Here is an 18,878-nt window from a genome sequence, read left to right on the forward strand (position 1 = left end):
CAAGTTTCTTGTGTTCTTGGTTAAATCATGGAGCTCTGATTCAAACTGTACTTAAATCTTGACATCTCCCATCCATAAATAATGATGGTACCACTTCCGTATGATGTAACTGTTTTTGTTTAGGGTTGTGTGGTTTTCTTTTGGGGGTGGGGGGGCAAGGGCGTTGGAGTGGGCAGGCAGTGCAAAGAATGAGTTGAATCAACCTATTATCTCCTAAATACAGAGTGCAACATTGACTGTCATCTTTCAAGCATAGCTTTTGAGGTAGGTCATAGGCAATGACTCAGATTTGGAAATCACGAATATTCCAGTATAAATTTTATTTTTAAATAGTGCCAAGTATAAACAACAGGAATGGAAGAATCAGCATGACCTGTATCTGGCTTTTCAGATGCCAAGGATTACCAATGGTCAAGCCCAGGACAAGGTGTACTCACCATACCTTCTATTTATTCTACCTCTGACTGGAATATAAGGCTCATCTTACTAGTTTCTACAACTAATGCTCAAATTAGTGCATAGCTCTGAAGTCAGCCACATGTGAATCACCGTTTTCCAACATTAGTAGCCAAAAAACAAAAGAGCAAGAGAAGTTACTGTAGCTACCTCAAAATAAAAATTTTACTTAAAATTTTAATTGAAATGCACACTCAGACTTTATAAGTGTTTGGGAACTTTTTCTAGTCTCTATACTCAGTACTGTGAAATGAACAGCATAAGAACATAAACAAGCCTAAAAAGATAGTTAAAATTTTTTGTGACTATTAAAATTCTAATGGAAATAAATGCCTTTATCTGTATTTTTCCCCATGATTGGCCATTTAATCCAATACCATCGACATTGCCAATGCTTCACTAAACCTCTATGGTTTCTGCCAACTAATTAAAAAAAAACAGAAAAGAAAGATAATGAGCATTTAGGATATTTTAGGTAATATAGAAATAACTGGTTTTTATAGTAGATACCTATTAACAGTCTTGAATGAACCAGAATCTAAGTACAATCCTAAAAGGGACGAATTTGTCCATAAAAATAGTGTGTTTTAATCAAATTGAGCTCCAGAGTAAATCTGGAAGGCTCCTGATATATTATCAAAATATGTAGAAAGGGCATCAGTTGTTAAAAGACTTCTGGCAAGAGAATACACTAAATCTCATATCAGTAGAATCAGTAGACGATACTTGTTATTACATTTTATACATATAGTATATGGTGAACTGATCTGAGACCTATCTCCAAATGCAGGGGATTTCAGATAGAAGAGCTGTTAAGAAGATGGCAGAGGGGATAAGGCTACGAATCTTCAAATCATGGGGATTTAAATTCCTTAAGTTGGCATCTCAATGATAAGCACATCTAGAGCCAAAAACCGAAACCAAAACCTTTATAAATTCTGTAAATTTAAACTCATTTCTACTTGAACAACAAAGCACAGTGGTCCTTAGCCTTTGGACTTGTGCTACTTATTCCTTGTTCCAAGGTCCTAGTTCTTTTCCTTCCAGCCCTATTGAAAATGACTGACAAAGAACAAAGAGCTGAAATCTGAGTGAATTACCTCCATCTTCATTTATCCAGTAAAGAAAAAGATTCATGGTTCCAACTTCAGTTATCTGATTATCCTCTCCATACAGCCACAGAACCTGCTGACAGCTGTTTTCCACTGCTTCACATTGGGCAAAAAGGGATGAGCCATAATTCCTTTTAAGAAAGAGGAAATATATTGATTATGAATATACCACTCCCTCATCTTTGGTACCAATCTGCATGTGCATGTGATCAATGCACATCTCCTTTATGTGCGCGCGCACACACACACGTATGTATGCACATATATTCTCTAGTTAACTGCCTAACGTTAAAGGAAACTCATTAGAGAAGCTAAATGATCTAATTGCACTCATTTGAGAAAGAACACAGCAAAATACAAACTTGAAAAGTAGAGATAATGAAAAGAGGTAAATAGCTAAGTTAATGATAACAGTTAGAAGTATTTTTCACATTCCAAGCAATTGTCCATGAATTATTTCATTTAAATCTCATACCAGTACTATGAGTTAGCCAAACTTGTATCAAATAACATTAAGTAGTAGAGCACCAAGCTGTGCTCTTAGTTGAGACCTTTCAATGTACCCAAGGAATAAGCTAATGCCCAATGCCTAAATTCTCCAAAGGGTGGGACAAAATATTAAAAACCCTGATTTTAGCCAAAAGTATTCCAAAAGCCCATTTTTCTCACCCTGCACTATTTATTCAAAATCAAAGGAAGACAGTACATCTTCCTAGGATAGCAGTTTAGTATTTTAAATGTATTATCTTTTATTAAACTTAAATGAGAAAATTATGGAGTATATTACAAAATATGGATGAATGTTTTCGATAAAACATAAGAGTCCTCAAATAAAAGTGATGTTTGCTTGCCTCCCTAAGCCCCTGGTTGTTTAATTCACTTTCCTGGGCTTTCACAGGACATTAGCAAACAAGTTGGGAAAGCACTACCATATGACAAGCAGGGCTTGGAAATAAACCCTAAACCCATCCTTCGATTATGCTGCTCCCATACAAACAAGCAGAAACAACCAAACATACAACAATAACTACTACAAAGCATGAATGTCATCTTCCACAAAATACCCACCTAGGCCTTTTAAATTATCTCTTTTATATCTGGTCAAGACCAAAATGTCTAATTAGAAGTATAAGTTAGGGGCGCGCCTGGGTGGCTCAGTCGGTTAGGTGTCTGACTTTGGCTCAGGTCATGATCTCACGGTTTGTGAGTTTGAGCCCCGCACCAGGCTCTGTGCTGACAGCTCAGAGCCTGGAGCCTGCTTCAGATTCTGTGTCTCCCTCTCTCTCTGCCCCTCCCCCACTCATGCTCTGTCTCTCTCTCTCTCTCTCAAAAATAAATAAACATTAAAAAAAAAAAGAAGTATAATTTAAACACAAGAACCATATTCATGGCGGCTATCTGCCATTTTCAACTACACGGCTTGCCTTCCCATTAATATTCTCTTTGGCCCTTCCTTTGGAGCCAAGTCATTCTGCTTGGGGTGACAGTCACAATACCTCGCCCTGCACAACTGAATTAATGGATGGACATGTAACCAGGCTGCTCACATAAGCCCTTCTTACTCACTCATTCCTATTAATGCAGGCACTGGACTGAGACAGCCAGGCACACCTTGAGTTGGTTTTCTCACTTGCAACTCAAAGAGTATTGACTAATAACTAAAACATCCTAGAAAAACGATGAAAAATGGGCATTATGCTATATAGGTATAGCAACCTGAGTCATGAGGTTTACTCACATCAAAGTAATACAAGATTCATTAAAAGACCTTCAAAATGCAGATAATAAAATGTAAATTTATTGGTGCACCTGGAGATGATACCACACTTATACATAGGAGGATTTTATTTAATGAGCATAAAATTTAGGCCACCCATATTCAGAATTAGTGGTAAACAAGCAATAAGTGGAGTTAAAATTATGAATACTTTTTAATAACAACAAACAAGGCTTCAGAGGGGAGTCCAATAGAAAGAGCACAGGTTTGGGGCCAGGAGGCCTACATACAGCTCTTGTACTTCTACTATTTGGCTATGTGTGAACTTAAGCAAGTCAGTTGAAATTTTTGCCTTAACAAATTCTTCTGGCAAGTGCAAATACTTTCTTTGTATACTGCACAGAGTTATGCAGAACAAAATGAAACAGTAACAATAAAAGCTAAGAAACAGTTTATGTGAGCCTCTTATATCCTAATGAAATTAAGTTTTTTTAAAAAAAAAATGACTTCTATTTTAATTGACTTCTCTCTAGTTCATAGACACAACCAGTGAGATTTTCCAAATCTAAAAATAATTGATTTCTCTCATAAAATGCTCTTTATTAACATTAACAGAATTTTCACAGCATGAATAACTAGCCTTTCCAAGAACCTTCTAAACATACCCACACCCACACACCCACACACCCACACACACACACTTTTGAGGGTGTTGGTTGAACTAAAACCATGATTCTTTGGCATCATGAAGCTACTTGGGCAAGACAGAGAATTTAAAAACCTCAAGTGTTTCAGTATACTGAAAGAAAAAGGGGGTTTTACTTGTTTGGTGCTTATTTGATTGACTGATTGACTGATTACTATATTATATAGATAGTGTTTTTCCCCACATGAGTTTTTCCTCAAAATTCTCCCTCAGGTGTAAACTGTATTATTAATATCCACGGGTCATGAATACTTTGATAATATATTTGGGTTCCCTCCCATGTGCTGCCAATATTCAGAAAAGAAACACATGTCTTTGGAAAAAGAGAAAAATGAAAAAGTTGGAAAACTGTCTACACAGAAAATTTTTAATTATAAGTGGAATAAATATCTAGGAGAAGAGATATTAAATATATCTCTCCAAAAGAGTAAATTCTCTTGTGTGAAATCCAACAGATTGCTCTTAAGACAGGGTCCAGGAGGGGCGCCTGGGTGGCTCAGTCGGTTAAGTGGCCGACTTCGCTCAGGTCATGATCTTGCAGTCCGTGAGTTCGAGCCCCGCGTCAGGCTCTGTGCTGACAGCTCAGAGCCTGGAGCCTGTTTCAGATTCTGTGTCTCCCTCTCTCTGACCCTCCTCCGTTCATGCTCTGTCTCTGTCTCAAAAATAAATAAACGTTTAAAAAAAAAAAAAGACAGGGTCCAGGAGATGAAACAAGAAAGCAAGCTTCAGAATATCAACTATTGTCTATTGACAGGATGCTTAGTACCTGCCAGGCAGGGAACTAGGTACTTAAGCCCATTATTTCACTGAATCATCTTACAACAACACTAGACTTTATTATACTTCTGAGGACTTAGAGGAAGAGGGTACTTAATTATGTAAGATCACACAGATTACAAGCGTATGACTCCCATATCTCTGACTACCAAGCCCACGTTGTTAACTGCTAGGTTATAACACATTAATTGGGAGCTTTCTATAGGTTGACCACATGGTAGTAGGCACTTTATATTATCCCAAGTAATTCTCACAGGTAAGGTGGGTATCACTGGCCTAACTTTATAAATGAGGAAAGTGAAGCTTAAAGCAGTTAAGTAACATCCCAAGGCAGTTAGGTTAAGCCAGGTCTATCTGACTTCAAAGCTTGTAGTTAAGTGCCAAATGAGAGTACAAGACAACAAAAAAGAAAGAGGAAAAATTAAGATAGAGTAGAAAGAAGGCAGCAGGCCCCATTCCTTCCAGATTAAGAAACTAAGAAATTGGGAATAAGACATTCCTACGATGGAGGACCTTCTTCTAGCTCAGTGCTTCTCAACTTTGGCTACACATTAATATATTCTGATGCGAGGCTACAGAGCAGACCAAACAAACCAGAATCTCTAGTCGGGGGACCCAGAGAGTAGTAGTTGGTACAGCTGATTTCCACACTAACCACAGGTGAGCACTGTGCTACAACTCTCCTGCAGCTGTGTGCCATTGTATTACTTCCCTCACTTACGCATATTTAGATATAAAATAATATTACTATCGCTGGTGGCTTCAAAAAAGGTGGAGTAATCTTAGAAGTTAAAAAATCCTTCTCTCTTTTCCTCAGATTCACTTAGGAAGCAGAAAGTTCTTCAGCTTAGGAGAATCCACAGCTATTTAATAAATTCCAGTTAACAAAGAGGTCCTAAAAATCTTGGAAGGTAATTATTGAATTAATTGGCTTAGAGAAGAAGCAATAACATATAAATCTAAGGCTGCTGCCAAATGTCTCTGCCAACCAAATAGGTTAATACTAAATGCAAAATCCTGTGTTTTCCTTGCACTTCTCCGGGTGGAGAGCATAGGAGCTTTAGAACCTCTTGGAAACAACAGACAGATGTAAGTTACTGCCTCCCACTTGCCATTTCTCTTTTATTATTATTTTTATAATATTTATTTATTTTTGACAGAGAGAGAGAGAGAGAGAGAGAGAGAGAGAGAGAGAATTTTTTTTTTGTAGGAAAGAAAAAAACGGGCACCTGGGTGGCTCAGTCAGTTAAGCATCCAACTTGATTTTCGCTCAGTTTATGACCTCAGGTTCATGGGATCAAGCCCTGAGTCGGGCTCTGCCTGGGTGTGGAGCTTGCTTAGGATTCTCTCTCTCCCTGTGCTCTGCCCCCGCTCATGCTCTCTCTTAAAAATAAAAATACAGAAAGACTATAGAGGGTTCAAAGCCAGCTGTCAACACCTCTCTCACATCCCAGCAGCATGTCACTGAACGCTCCCAGGGCTCCCAGAATCTACATGTTTTCCCACAGCCCAGAAGTTGCCACCGAGTCGCCTCCCAGGACTGCTGCTGCCTGTGTCTGTGATACACATCAGCACTTGACGCACACAAAGGAAGAGCCCACACTGGTTAATCCGGCTATTCTTGTTCACCCAGAGGGGCATTCTCATGTCACGGCCAAGTCCACCCCTGAAATTGTCTAACACTTTTTAAATGCTCTTTTATTTCCAGCCAGCTACATATGGCCAATGAGACCGGCCTGACAGAGCCAAAGCAGGGCTGTCCCTCGGCCAGCTGGCAGCAGGTAGGGCTACAATCTGTGGCAATGAAGACAGCACTTGAGTGAAGCGGGCACCTTCCCCAGACAGGACTCCTTGGAGCCAACTGAGAGCCTCTGCCCCAGCACCAGATGCTCTTTAAGGCCACCTGTCCGCCTGCAGCCAGAGACACAGCCTCTGGGGACAGTTCATTCAGAGTATGCATGCTGTTCCTGCTCTAGTCCCTTCTTCCAGTTCTTGCCTTTGGTTCTCCCTTACAAAGGGTCACGGGTTTATCCTTTAAACTAGCGCAATTCAATACTGGAGAGTAAACACAAAGCAAAAAAGAGCATTTCAACTTGAATATTAATATATGTACTTGGATTGATGTGGGATGAAAATAACTCAGTGGTAGTGAAGGGCTCTTTCCTTTAGATAGAGACACAGATTTACTTACCCTCCCATTTTGCAGTCCCCAGTCCCACCTTTCCAGGCTCTGACATACTTTGGATTGGCCCACAGGGACACAGGCTTAAAGGTTCCACTTGAAAAATAAGGTCCCACTGGGCTCAAGATTACAAAGAGCAGGGCTTTGGTAGGCTTCTTGACTCCAAGGGAAGGCTAAAATAAAATAAAAGTACACATGACTGTTAATTTAAATGTAGACAACAGTCGTAAAGTCTAGAATAGATCTGTAACTACCTCCCAGAGGGGCTGTCTAGGCACAGGCGCTGTTCCTTCTAAAGTTGAGTTACACAAAGCCAGATGGTCTTTTAAGAAGAAAACACAAAGAATGGAGTGCTGAAGTTTCATGTTGCTTTGCCTTCTGAGTCAGGATTTTCGGGAAAAAAGCCAATTTGTCAACTTTTTTTTTTTTTTGTGCGTGAGTAGGGTTTTAAGAGGAGAGGTACCTTTTTGACAACTAGCTATATAACACCTTGCAATGTTGCGCTGATTGGGAAATGAAAAAGGGAAGAACCCAGACATGACTTTAGTCTGTGGAGAGGAAATGTAATATTTGCTTTTTTAGTTTCCCCTTCAATGTTCACTGACTACTGCTACTTCAGGACATGCCAGGGCCTCCAGCAGGTGGCGGGCACAGGTGAGTGTGCCATTTCCACAACTGTCACAGGAAGCAGACAGCAAGAGTGTAGCCTCCTTAGAGACAAAGATACCAGAGGAGATAAATATCCCCCTAAAAGCCAGAGAATGAAGGATTCAGGAATTTATAACGTGAATGACAAAGATAGAAAATGGTCTTTCCCACAAACACTGGAAAATCATAAGCCAGCAATGCAAAACCATATAAATATCTCCAGCATAAAACAGTTTTCATAAGTAATTACTGTCAGTTGTTTACTAAGGAGGGAAACTGAAAGACTGAAAGCCTTAAGGGCTATGTATTATAAAGGAAAAAAAAAAAGGCTACTGGGCTATTCTATGCAATTCAAGACCACTGGAAATAAGAAAACAAGTCCAGGATCATTACAGTCTTGGGATATAAAACACTTGTGTCCAGTCTTCACTAGAGTCTGGTCTGACTAGACGGTGGTAAGAGTCTGTCATGGACAGAATGAGAAGAGACTCAATTCCAGCTGATTTTGTGGCTTTTGTTTTGATGAACTAGCTAAAAGTGGATTTGGGGGTATTTTCTTCTGAATTTCATTACATCTCCCTTCTATTACCTACTGGCCCAAGGCCCCTCACTCACTACTTATGGCCAGGTCATCAAAAATCAGGTAGGTAAAGGGGCGCCTGGGTGGCGCCAGGGGCGCCTGGTTGAGCATCCGACTTTGGCTCAAGTCATGATCTCGTGGTCTGTGAGTTCGAGCCTCGCATCGGGCTCTGTGCTGACAGCTCAGAGCCTGGAGCCTGCTTCGGATTCTGTGTCTCCCTCTCTCTCTGCCCCTCCCCTGCTCATGCTCTGTCTCTCTCTCAGAAATAAATAAAACGTTAAAAAAAAAATTTAAAGAATCAGGTAGGTAAAATATTCACAGACATTAAAAAAATGTGTCTCTATATGTGCACACTGATGCCATCTAAAAGGCATGCAACCCTCAGAAAACGGGAACATGATTCCATTTGCACTCCATGTGAACATGAGACCAAGAAAGGCTTGGATGATCAGAGTCAGCAAGCAACAACAGGTTTTGGTGTTTTACCTGTCTGGATTTGTTCTTAGTTGGGGCTGAAGAGGACTCACCTACCAATAAAGAATGAAGAGCCTTGAAACTTCATTTGCCTTTTTTATTTCAATGTTTGGGACAGAAAACTTCAGAATAATAATACAAACCTGCCTTTCTTCTCAGCTTTGATAAAAACTGACTATCTTATCTCCACACTTTTATTTACTTATCAGTTAAGTAAATGCAATGATATTTTCATCTCAGAGGAACTGTGAAGATTAATATATTTTTTTAAATTTTATGAACCCTCATATTGAGTAATGAAGAGAAGCTCCCCAACAGAACTTAGAAATACAATCTGCAGGACACATCTTCAGTGATTTATCTATCTTCTACGTTTCTGAATAAAATGGCTTATTTGTGGGCAAACAGATAAGCAGTTTATTAGAGAACACATAAATGTCTGGGCTTTTTTCACTCTAAACCCATGTATTTTTCGCAACCTGCGTTATACTAAAAGCAATAACTCATCATCACGAAAATACTGGTGTGAGTTAATTTTCATCTTCCTCATTTCCTTCCCCTGACTTGAAATGATGGGTAAACTTGCATTTATTCCACTAGGTGGTGGTATAGAGAGCACAGATGGAAATGGAATAATCCTATGCGTTAAATCTATTTCTGGAAAAAAAAAAATCAATAAACCTTTAAGGAACACTTTTATTCTTAGCAAGCAGGTAAATTATAGACTAGAATTTTCCAATGTTGAGAAAATGTGGTTATGTGTACTAACATTTTATTTTCTGAAATTTAAGCAAAGTCAATTCATGTTTTTTACAAGTACTTCAAGTACTAGTGTTGAGCACAGCTTAGTCACCTTCATCCTTAAATGATTACTTATATTGATCGTCTTCTCATGAAAAGAACTCTGCGACTTTACTGCAAATGGTCACACTGCTTCAAGAGTGAAAATAAATAAAAGTTAACTGCATCAGGAAGGGAGCTTTGGGACTGGGTTTGCTTCTACTCTCAGGAACCTTTATTTGTTTTCTCTGAATTCTCCCTTCTATCCTGGAAAGCAATTTAAATTCTGTGCTACTGCTGCAATTAAGAGTAACTTCTTTTATAATATTAATTAAATGGCAGTAAACACACTTCTATGATGACAAGGTCAGTCTTCTATTCAAATAAAGCAAAAACCACACAAATAAAGAGAAGTTATGAAAGACCACATCTGATAAGTAATGTAAATCAGTTTCATTAAGTTTCATTTCCCTATGAACATTGTTGGGTTTTTTAAATTCTTTTTGCTAGTTTCCTGGATTATTTCAATATATAAGGAATTGAAGATGGCTTAAAAAAAAAAAAAAAGGCCAGGGGAAATGGAGAATATAAAATCTCATAGAGGTAAAGTATGTAACTTCTCAAGGGACCACACTGACTTAGGTTGACATTCTGATGTATACCAAAAATACTCATCTTACTTTATATTGTACCTCACAGATAAACACATAAAGGTATTCAATGCATGTATATTTTGCACAAAATAACAAGACACTTGGGTGTGATGGAAAATAAAGTGACATGTTCCAGTGAAAATTACCACTTCTGAGTCAGTCAGAAAATTAGTGCATAAAAAGACAGGATTTCAGAGGTTATGTGAACGATGGCAGGAAGTGCTTTGAGAGCTGAGAAAGGTACTATTAGTCCTTGTGGCGTGGAAGGCAGAGAAGCACAGTAGCAGTGTGGAAACTTCAGAAAAATCGTTGTTGTTGTTTTTTTAACATTCATTTATTTTTGAGAGATAGATCGTGGGTGGGATAGGGGTAGGGAGAGGCAGACATAGAATCTGAAGCAGGCTCCAGGCTCTGAGCTGTCAGCACAGAGCCTGCAGGGCTCAAACCCACGAAGTGTGAGATCATGACCTGAGCTGAAGTTGGATGCTTAACTGACTGAGCCACCCAGGCACCCTGAAAAATTCTGGTTAAGCAAGACAAATACGGGACAGAAGAAATAAGATAATTGGGAATAACAGGGACATTTTTCAAACGGAGTGGCATGACTTTTTTAATCCCCAAAGGATCCTAATTTATTTTAGAGGGGAAAATGGTAAAGAATATTGGATTGAGGGGCTCTATAAGAGATACAGAGAGGGCCAGTGGTTCATGCAAAGCTTTGAGCACGTGAGTCACAAATTCATGACCTTTTGGCAGGAAAAACTAGTTGGTCTGGTGAAAGATTAAAAAAAAAAAAAAAAACACCTCAGTAATTACACAGTTTTCGGTTCCTAAGACATTTCACAGGTTTTACCTTATATGATCAAACAGTCCTAAAAGTTAAGGGTTATAATTCCTGATTTTTACATAGGCTCCAAACAAATGATTTGCCCAAGGTCAGTTACTAAGCTCTAGATCTTCTGCTCTTAGTCCAGAGCTCTTTTTGTAGTGTTGAAACTTAAAACAATAAGTGAAGGACCCAAGATTTCTTACCCTAGAGAGGGTTCCAACCGGGGCCTCACTTCCTTTCACCTCAGCCTTCAGCAGGGCCCTCACACTCTAGGCACCCCATGCTCAAACCACACTGGCCCCTTCCAGTTCCTCACTTTTCTGCCTCTACATGGTTTCCTGAACTATTCCACCTACCCAGAATGCTCTCTGCTCCCCTGTTATGGACTGAAATGTGTCTGCCCCCAACACTTATATGTTGGAAGCCCTAACCCTCAATGTGACTACTTTTTGAGCTAAAGTTTTTAAGGAGGTAATTAAGGTCAAATGAGGTCAAAAGATTAGGCCCTAATCCAACAGAACTAGTGCCCTTATGAGACAAAGAGACATTAGAGCATGAGCTCTCCACTCCCTCCGCACACACAGAAGGCTCTGGGAGGACACAGTGAAGTGGACGTCTATGGGGAGACCTTACCAGAAACTAACCCTGCTGGCACTTTGATCGTGAACTTCCAGCCTCCAAAACTGTGAGGAAATAAATTCTGGTATTTGAGATGCCTAGTCTGTGGGATTCTGATACGGCGGCCACAGCAGACTAAGACATGCCCTCTCTTTCTGAAGTAATATAAATCCTTCAATCTCAATTTTTACTGTGATTTCAGAAAATGAGCCCTCTTCACAAGGCTAGGTGCTTGTGTTACATGCTATTACAGCACCGTGTACTTCCATACATTTAGATAAAATGTCCATCACACCTTCTTACAAATGCTTCTTTAATTCCCTACCTCTTACAAATCTGTACACCCCATGAAGACCATCTTTGTCCCCTACACAGAGCATTGTACATTGTTATACCAGGTTCACTACATTTTTGTTCAAAGACTCTCCATCTTAATAAGATGTTGTTTATAGAAAGGGGTTGTGAAAACAACCTAGGGGACTTATTTGCCATATTTGAATTATTTTGATTAAAAAAAAAATCTGATGCTAATCCTTGTATGTTGCGCTGACACCACAGAGAAAATGTTCCTTTGCCCCCTGATTTCCTTTAGTGCTGACCTCTAAACTAACAGAATTTATATGTAGACATTCAAAGAATACCATGGGAAGAAGCTAAAGTCCAGAATTTTTCTGAGGCTTGCTCTAAAATGGGTAGAGGATGGGGCGCCTGGGTGGCGCAGTCGGTTAAGCGTCCGACTTCAGCCAGGTCACGATCTCGCGGTCCGTGAGTTCGAGCCCCGCGTCGGGCTCTGGGCTGATGGCTCAGAGCCTGGAGCCTGTTTCCGATTCTGTGTCTCCCTCTCTCTCTGCCCCTCCCCCGTTCATGCTCTGTCTCTCTCTGTCCCAAAAATAAATAAAACGTTGAAAAAAAAAATAAATAAAATAAAATAAAATAAAATAAAATGGGTAGAGGATATCAGTCCTGGTCAAATAGAAAGACAGTATATATTGAACACTTGACAAAAAGAAGGTTAGCACTTCATTCTTTTTTTAGTTTTTAAATAAGAATGATCTTAAACTTTGGGGTGCCTGGGCGGCTTAGTCAGTTGAGCGTTGGACTTCAGCTCAGGTCATGATCTCACGGTCTGTGAGTTCGAGCCCCGCATCGGGCTCTGGGCTGACAGCTCAGAGCCTGGAACCTGCTTTGGATTCTGTGTCTCCCTCTCTCTCTGCCCCTCCCCTGCTTGTGCTCTGTCTCTCTCTCTCTCAAAAATAAACATTAAAAAAAAAAATCTTAAACCTTAAAAAACACAGTTTTTTTTTTTTTTTTAACGTTTATTTATTTTTGAGACAGAGACAGAGCATGAACAGGGGAGGGGCAGAGAGAGAGAGGGAGACACAGAATCAGAAGCAGGCTCCAGGCTCTGAGCCATCAGCCCAGAGCCTGACGCGGGGCTCGAACTCACGGACTGTGAGATCGTGACCTGAGCTGAAGTCGGACGCTCAACCGACTGAGCCACCCAGGCGCCCCTAAAAAACACACAGTTTAAAAAAAAACCCTAAAGATAAGGAGAAAACAACCAAAAAAAAGAACACCTACCTGTCATGTCTAAAGTTAAACGCAATGATAGTTCCTGCTCACAGGGTCGGTGTAAGAATTAGATAACCTGTGGAAAGCACCCATAACCTCATCTTGTTCAAGCATCCAACAAGTAGAGATTGTTATTGCTTTTATAAATAATCATTTATAACTGGTAAATAAATTCAATATGTACCAACATGCAGGGCATGAAGGTGACATTAAGATGACTGTAGATGGGACCATGGAACTACATTCAATGCTCAATGTTGGAATTGTGGTGAATGAACACTTAGGAAAAAGGATCATTATACCCATATCTTGGGGAATACAGCTTGGTTATATTCAAAATCAATCCTAAAGAGAAATTTCAGCATGGATTATTAAACAAATGGTCCAGAAAATTCAATAGAGAAGTACCCAGGAGGAGCCAGAATGAGTCACTCTTTAGAAAAACCACGCTTCATTTCCCTTTGTGAAATGACTTGATGGGGGGGTGGGGGGGGGGGGAGAGGGTTTTCAAACTTCAGGCTGCTTCCTGTTTTCTAAAAAATTTTATTGGAATACATGAATTCATGCATTTATGTGCTGCCTACTGAAGGTTTTGTGCTACAAAGGTAGAGACAAGAAGCTATCTGGCTTCACAGGGAAAGTTTGCTGGCCCCTTCTCCAGAGGACAGGAAAATGCTACACGTACATTTTCCTTGTACCAAGAATGGCCTCAAAACCAAGGTCTCCTCACTGACCTAGCCTCAAGCGCTCAGACTTTGACTTTGTGATTCCATCCAATTTGGTTCTATTGTCTGGGCCAAGCACACAATGGGCCCGGAATAGAGAGACAGTTTAGACCAACACAGGGAGTTGACAACTACCCTGAGATGCTCCCCAAATAGGCAAGTCCCAACCCAGCTGACCAAATGAGAAAGAGGATCCTGAGTGGGCTGGTGCACGGGAAAGGATGTTACACTGAAGGGAGCCCCAAGAATGGACTATTGGATATGGCAAATGGAGGTCCTTGGTGATCTTGACAAGCATATTTCAGTGGGGGTTCGGGGGGCTGAAAGGCTGAATGTCATGGATTCGAGAGAGAACAAGGGGAGAGGAGGTTATGAAGGGGAGTATGTACAAGTCTTGTGGGGCATTCTGTGACACAGTGGAGCAGAGAAACGGATGTACTCTACTTCTGTCACCTTTATATGGTCACGTATCACTGCCTATCAGTACTGTCACCCTCAGAAGTAGAACCATGACAAAGGTAGAGCTTGGGAAATCTTTTGAATATTTTAACAATCAATTTTCCCTTTTCTCTGGATAATTCCATCAGTTTAGAAATATGCCATTGTATCTCCCATCTAAAACAAACACATTCCCTTTACCGCATGTCCCCCTCCAGGACATCCATTTCAGCAAGGACCTTCGTGTTGCCAAATCTAAGAGTCAGTCCTTGGACCTCACTTCTCTGGTCCCGCGGGCAGGATTTGCCAGAACTGATCACTGCTTCCATGTCCTTCACTTGCCTTCCAGTTCACCAAGTCCTCTTGTTTTTCTTTCTACCTAGCAGGCTGCTACTTCTCAGACTTCTTAGCTGATTCCTTTTTATCTCCCTTTCTTCTAAATGCTGTGGCTTGCCCAGGACTTAGTCCTCACCTTCTTTTCATCAGTGTCTACATTTCTTCTCTTAATAACTTCATTCCAACCCTTGCCTTTAAAGGCGTTTTATGTTAAACACTAGAATGTATGACTTAAATTCCAAACACTCCCCTGAATTTCAGACTTGTAGATCTACCTACCACTTGGTAACTTGAGCTTAAGTTACCATGTCCAAAACTGAACTCTAGATTCTACCCATCATCGCCTCTAACAAATATGCATGAAAGACCTTTTCCCTCACTCTTCCCCATCCCAACAAACGGTCACTACCCAGTTGCTCTGACCCAAAGGAAAATTTGACCTTTCTCCTCTCATATTCACATCCAATCTGTCAGAAAATTTTGTGAGCTACAATAAATATCTTTGAAGATATGCCTTCATGTGAACTAGGGGATATGTCTACAGCATAAATTCCTTGAAGAAAGCCTGCACTCTTAAGATTCCCAAATTTAACTATCTCATTTTATTCAATTTACTAATAATAGTTCTTATGTTTGTCCTGATCAATAGGACACTAGCTGCATAAATTATTCTGCCATATTTCATAGATCCTAAGATGTTCATTTTCCCTTACACTAACATGTCTGAAATCCAGGCTCGGCATTTTACAATTGCTTTTGGCTTAGTACACTCATGGTAAAGCCGGCATTACCAGACTTGGAATTAGCTGTTCATACTGATGGTACTTCCAATGGCTTATGGGCATTGGTGATGTCATACGTGTTAATTGTCATTTAAAATGTCTTTAGGGGCGCCTGGGTGGCACAGTCGGTTAGGCGTCCGACTTCAGCCAGGTCACGATCTCGCGGTCCGGGAGTTCGAGCCCCGCGTCAGGCTCTGGGCTGATGGCTCGGAGCCTGGAGCCTGTTTCCGATTCTGTGTCTCCCTCTCTCTCTGCCCCTCCCCCGTTCATGCTCTGTCTCTCTCTGTCCCAAAAATAAATTAAAAAAATAAAAAATAAAAATAAATAAAATGTCTTTAAAAAGTTATGGTATGACTTGGCCCTGAAAGAAAAATTATCGCAGAGAAAGGTGCAAATACACGCAGGGCATGTATTTGATATTAGTGAAACAAATATCTGTATTAATATCAAACACCTGCAATTCAATATTTTCCTACAAAGCAACAACCAGTCTTCTCATGGGACCCACAGTAGGAAGACATCCATATGAAGATAAATCTGTGTTAGCTTTTGTTATTAAGATATATGCAAAAATAAAAAATGCCTATCATAAGCCAAGCAGCACAACTGATGGCTGGAAGAATTGCAGATGTTCTCTGAAAACACACATTTAAAAAATAAATAAAAGGCTGGTATGATTAATTCATGACTCAGTCAGGAATGTCAGGAAAGTACTGCATCATAGTTTAGCAATGTTTTCCATTTCAGTGCATAAAATAACGGGGTGACGTATAATTTATGGCATCCTGTATTCAATTAAGTAATATATATGTACGATGGAATGCCTTGCAGCTAAGAAAGTGGATAAAATAGAGGTAGATCCATATGTACTAATGTGGAAGAATCTCTAAGACAAATAGTGAATACAAAAACAAGAATACAAACCAGAGTGTTCATAGTATGGCTGCCATTTATGTAGAAATGAGAGAGAAACAAACAAGGGAAGAGGGAGAGAGAGAAAGAGAGAAGGTACAGCTGAGAAGCCAAACACAGACTTCATCTACGGGAAACTTAACATATCAACAGCTGGCATTGTAAATCAGGCAAGAAAAGACAGACCACTCAATAAATAGTAATGGAATAACTTGGCATCCATATGGAGAAAAATAAAATGGAGTCCTTCACAAAAAGTTCACTTCCAAATGGATTTCATTTAAATGGAAAAGCACAAGTATGACCTTGGAGTAAGGAAGAATTTCTTTAAAACACATAAAAGCCACAAAACATACTGAAAAAATAATTTAATTACATTAAAAAAAGTACTTCTGTTTTCTAAAAGATACCAGTAAGTGGGGTGCCTGGGTGGCTCAGTCAGTTGAGTGTCTGACTCTTGGTTTTGGCTCAGGTCATGATCTCACAGTTCATGGGAACGAGCTCCATGTAATCAGTGCTGAGCCTGCTTGGGATTCTTTCTCCCTCTCTCTCTGCCCCTCTCACACTGCCTCCTGCCTCAAGATAAATAAACTTAAAAATAAATAAATAAATAAATAAATAAATAAATAAATAAATAAAACCAGTAAGAGTGTGAAAAAGCAAAACACAGACACAAAAGCAAGACACAGACTGGAACACTATTTGTAATACATTTATCTGACAAAGAATTGTGTCACAGAATGGAAACTTACTTATGAAACAAATGTACCTCTGACAAAGAATTTATATCTAGAACATATAAAGACTCTAAAAAAATTAAAAAGACAAATGAATTTTTTTAATGGCAAAAGACTTGCAAAGATACTTCCAAAAAGGATTTCTAATAGCCAATAAATATATAAAAAGGTACTCAATGTAATCTATCTCAGAGAAATAAAAATTAAAACCACAAGGAGATAAGACTGCATATATCAGAATGGGTAAAATTAACAAGACACTACCAGTGTTAGCAAGGATAAGAAGCAAATAGAATTTTCATACATTGCTGGTGGGAGAATAAACTGGTATAAGCATTTTGGAACACCATTTGGCAGTATCTAGTAAAGCAAAAACACATCTAACTCTTAGGTAAATACCAAAGGAAAGTGGTACATATGTTCACTCTAAGATGTGTACAAGGATGTGCACAGCAGCTTTATTTATAATAGTCAAAAGTTAGAAATAACCCAGATGTCCATCTATAGTAAAACAACCCCATATTTGGGGGCAGGAGGTAAAAAGGAGGAGAGAATAAAGAATTAAGTACACGCCACATGGTTACTTGACTCTGGGGAGGGAAGGGGAATCAACAGAGAAGGGTACACACAGGGTTTCAACTGTACTAGTCATGTTCTGAGCCCAGTTGTACTGTCATGTTCTAATCTTCACTGGGCATTATGTGCACAGATTTTCATTCTAATTCTCTTTAAACTCTATGTGTGTGTGAGAATGTGTGTAAAAATCTTTGAGCTTTGGCAAAACTTGCACAAAGAATTACCTCTAGTTTTGGATTATCAAAAGTATGTTATGATTAATAGCATTGTATGAAAGCAGATTAAACACTTAAAGCTCTCTGTAGCAGGCTAGGGGTGAGGTAGATGGAATATTTTCCTATTTTTTTTTCTGTTCCCCCAAGAGGAATTTTGAGAAGATACCTTACACAAAGCTAAGGCTCAACAAATGCATTTTGAATTGGATTAATATTCTTTAACATCTTTCATCTCTCTCCATTTATGAGTGTTTTAAGTCTTCTAAAATGCAACCAAAGTGCAAATATAGGTTTGTGATCAAAAAATTTTGAAAATTTTTGAAGATTTTGAAAATCCTTGCAATCTTAGCAATTTGAAGTTTTTTGCTCTCACCATATCTATGGGAAGAGAGAGGCAGGAGGTGATAAATTTGGAAGGTAATCATTTTGGTGTTCTAATTTCTGTTCTGTTCTATCATTTATAAGTTATTTAGCAAGACATCTCCCTTTCTGTGTCTCTATTCCATCTTCTACCAAATGGAGATAGTAATAGTTAATCCATAGGGCTATTGTGAGGTGTAAGTATCATAGTATCTATAAAATTATGAGGCACATTGTGTAGCATGAGGTTAGTCTTAAATAAATATTGTATTCTTCCTCATTTCTGACCACTTGGGAGTGAGAATTGTGGAGTATTAAAATATTTTCTATTTTCTCCTTTATTTTTTTTAACAAAACAAAACCCAAGGGAAAAATGTAAATATAAATGTTTACAGACTATAGGAAGACATTTTAAGAGGGTTAAGTTCTACTCACAGACTAATCTCACGTATAAATGCCCTGAATTCTAGCTTTTGAGTCTATTTCAATTCCTTCTATCACTCCCTCTAAAATAAAGTGAAGTTGGAGTAATTTAAATCTTTTTTTTAAACAATGTGTGCCAAGTGACCATAACCAAGGTATGCAATTAAACTCACAGTTAATTTATATACAGCTAAAGCAGTTTCTTGTCTTTCTAGACCCTGCTCAATGTAGAAGGAAGCAAAAGAAACCATTCTGAATTTGTGTTACACT

The 18,878-nt window shown here is 39.2% G+C and overlaps 1 protein-coding gene across 3 annotated transcripts in view; it reads right to left on the minus strand.

The window, feature by feature from the left end:
• Positions 1 to 18,878, minus strand: part of BCAT1 (branched chain amino acid transaminase 1) — a 101,740-nt gene that overhangs the window by 19,657 nt on the left and 63,205 nt on the right. For all 3 annotated transcript variants that reach the window (XM_047066033.1, XM_047066032.1, XM_047066034.1), the window contains exons 6-7: positions 6,960 to 7,123; positions 1,557 to 1,699 (exon numbers count right to left, since the gene is read on the minus strand). In XM_047066033.1, coding sequence (XP_046921989.1) covers positions 1,557 to 1,699; positions 6,960 to 7,123 — 307 coding nt within the window. The remainder of the gene's footprint in view (positions 1 to 1,556; positions 1,700 to 6,959; positions 7,124 to 18,878) is intronic.

Source organism: Lynx rufus, unplaced genomic scaffold, assembly GCF_022079265.1.
Source record: "Lynx rufus isolate CCGP_SWC_20201006 ecotype Redwood Valley unplaced genomic scaffold, mLynRuf1.p SCAF_7, whole genome shotgun sequence".
Taxonomy (NCBI): domain Eukaryota; kingdom Metazoa; phylum Chordata; class Mammalia; order Carnivora; family Felidae; genus Lynx; species Lynx rufus.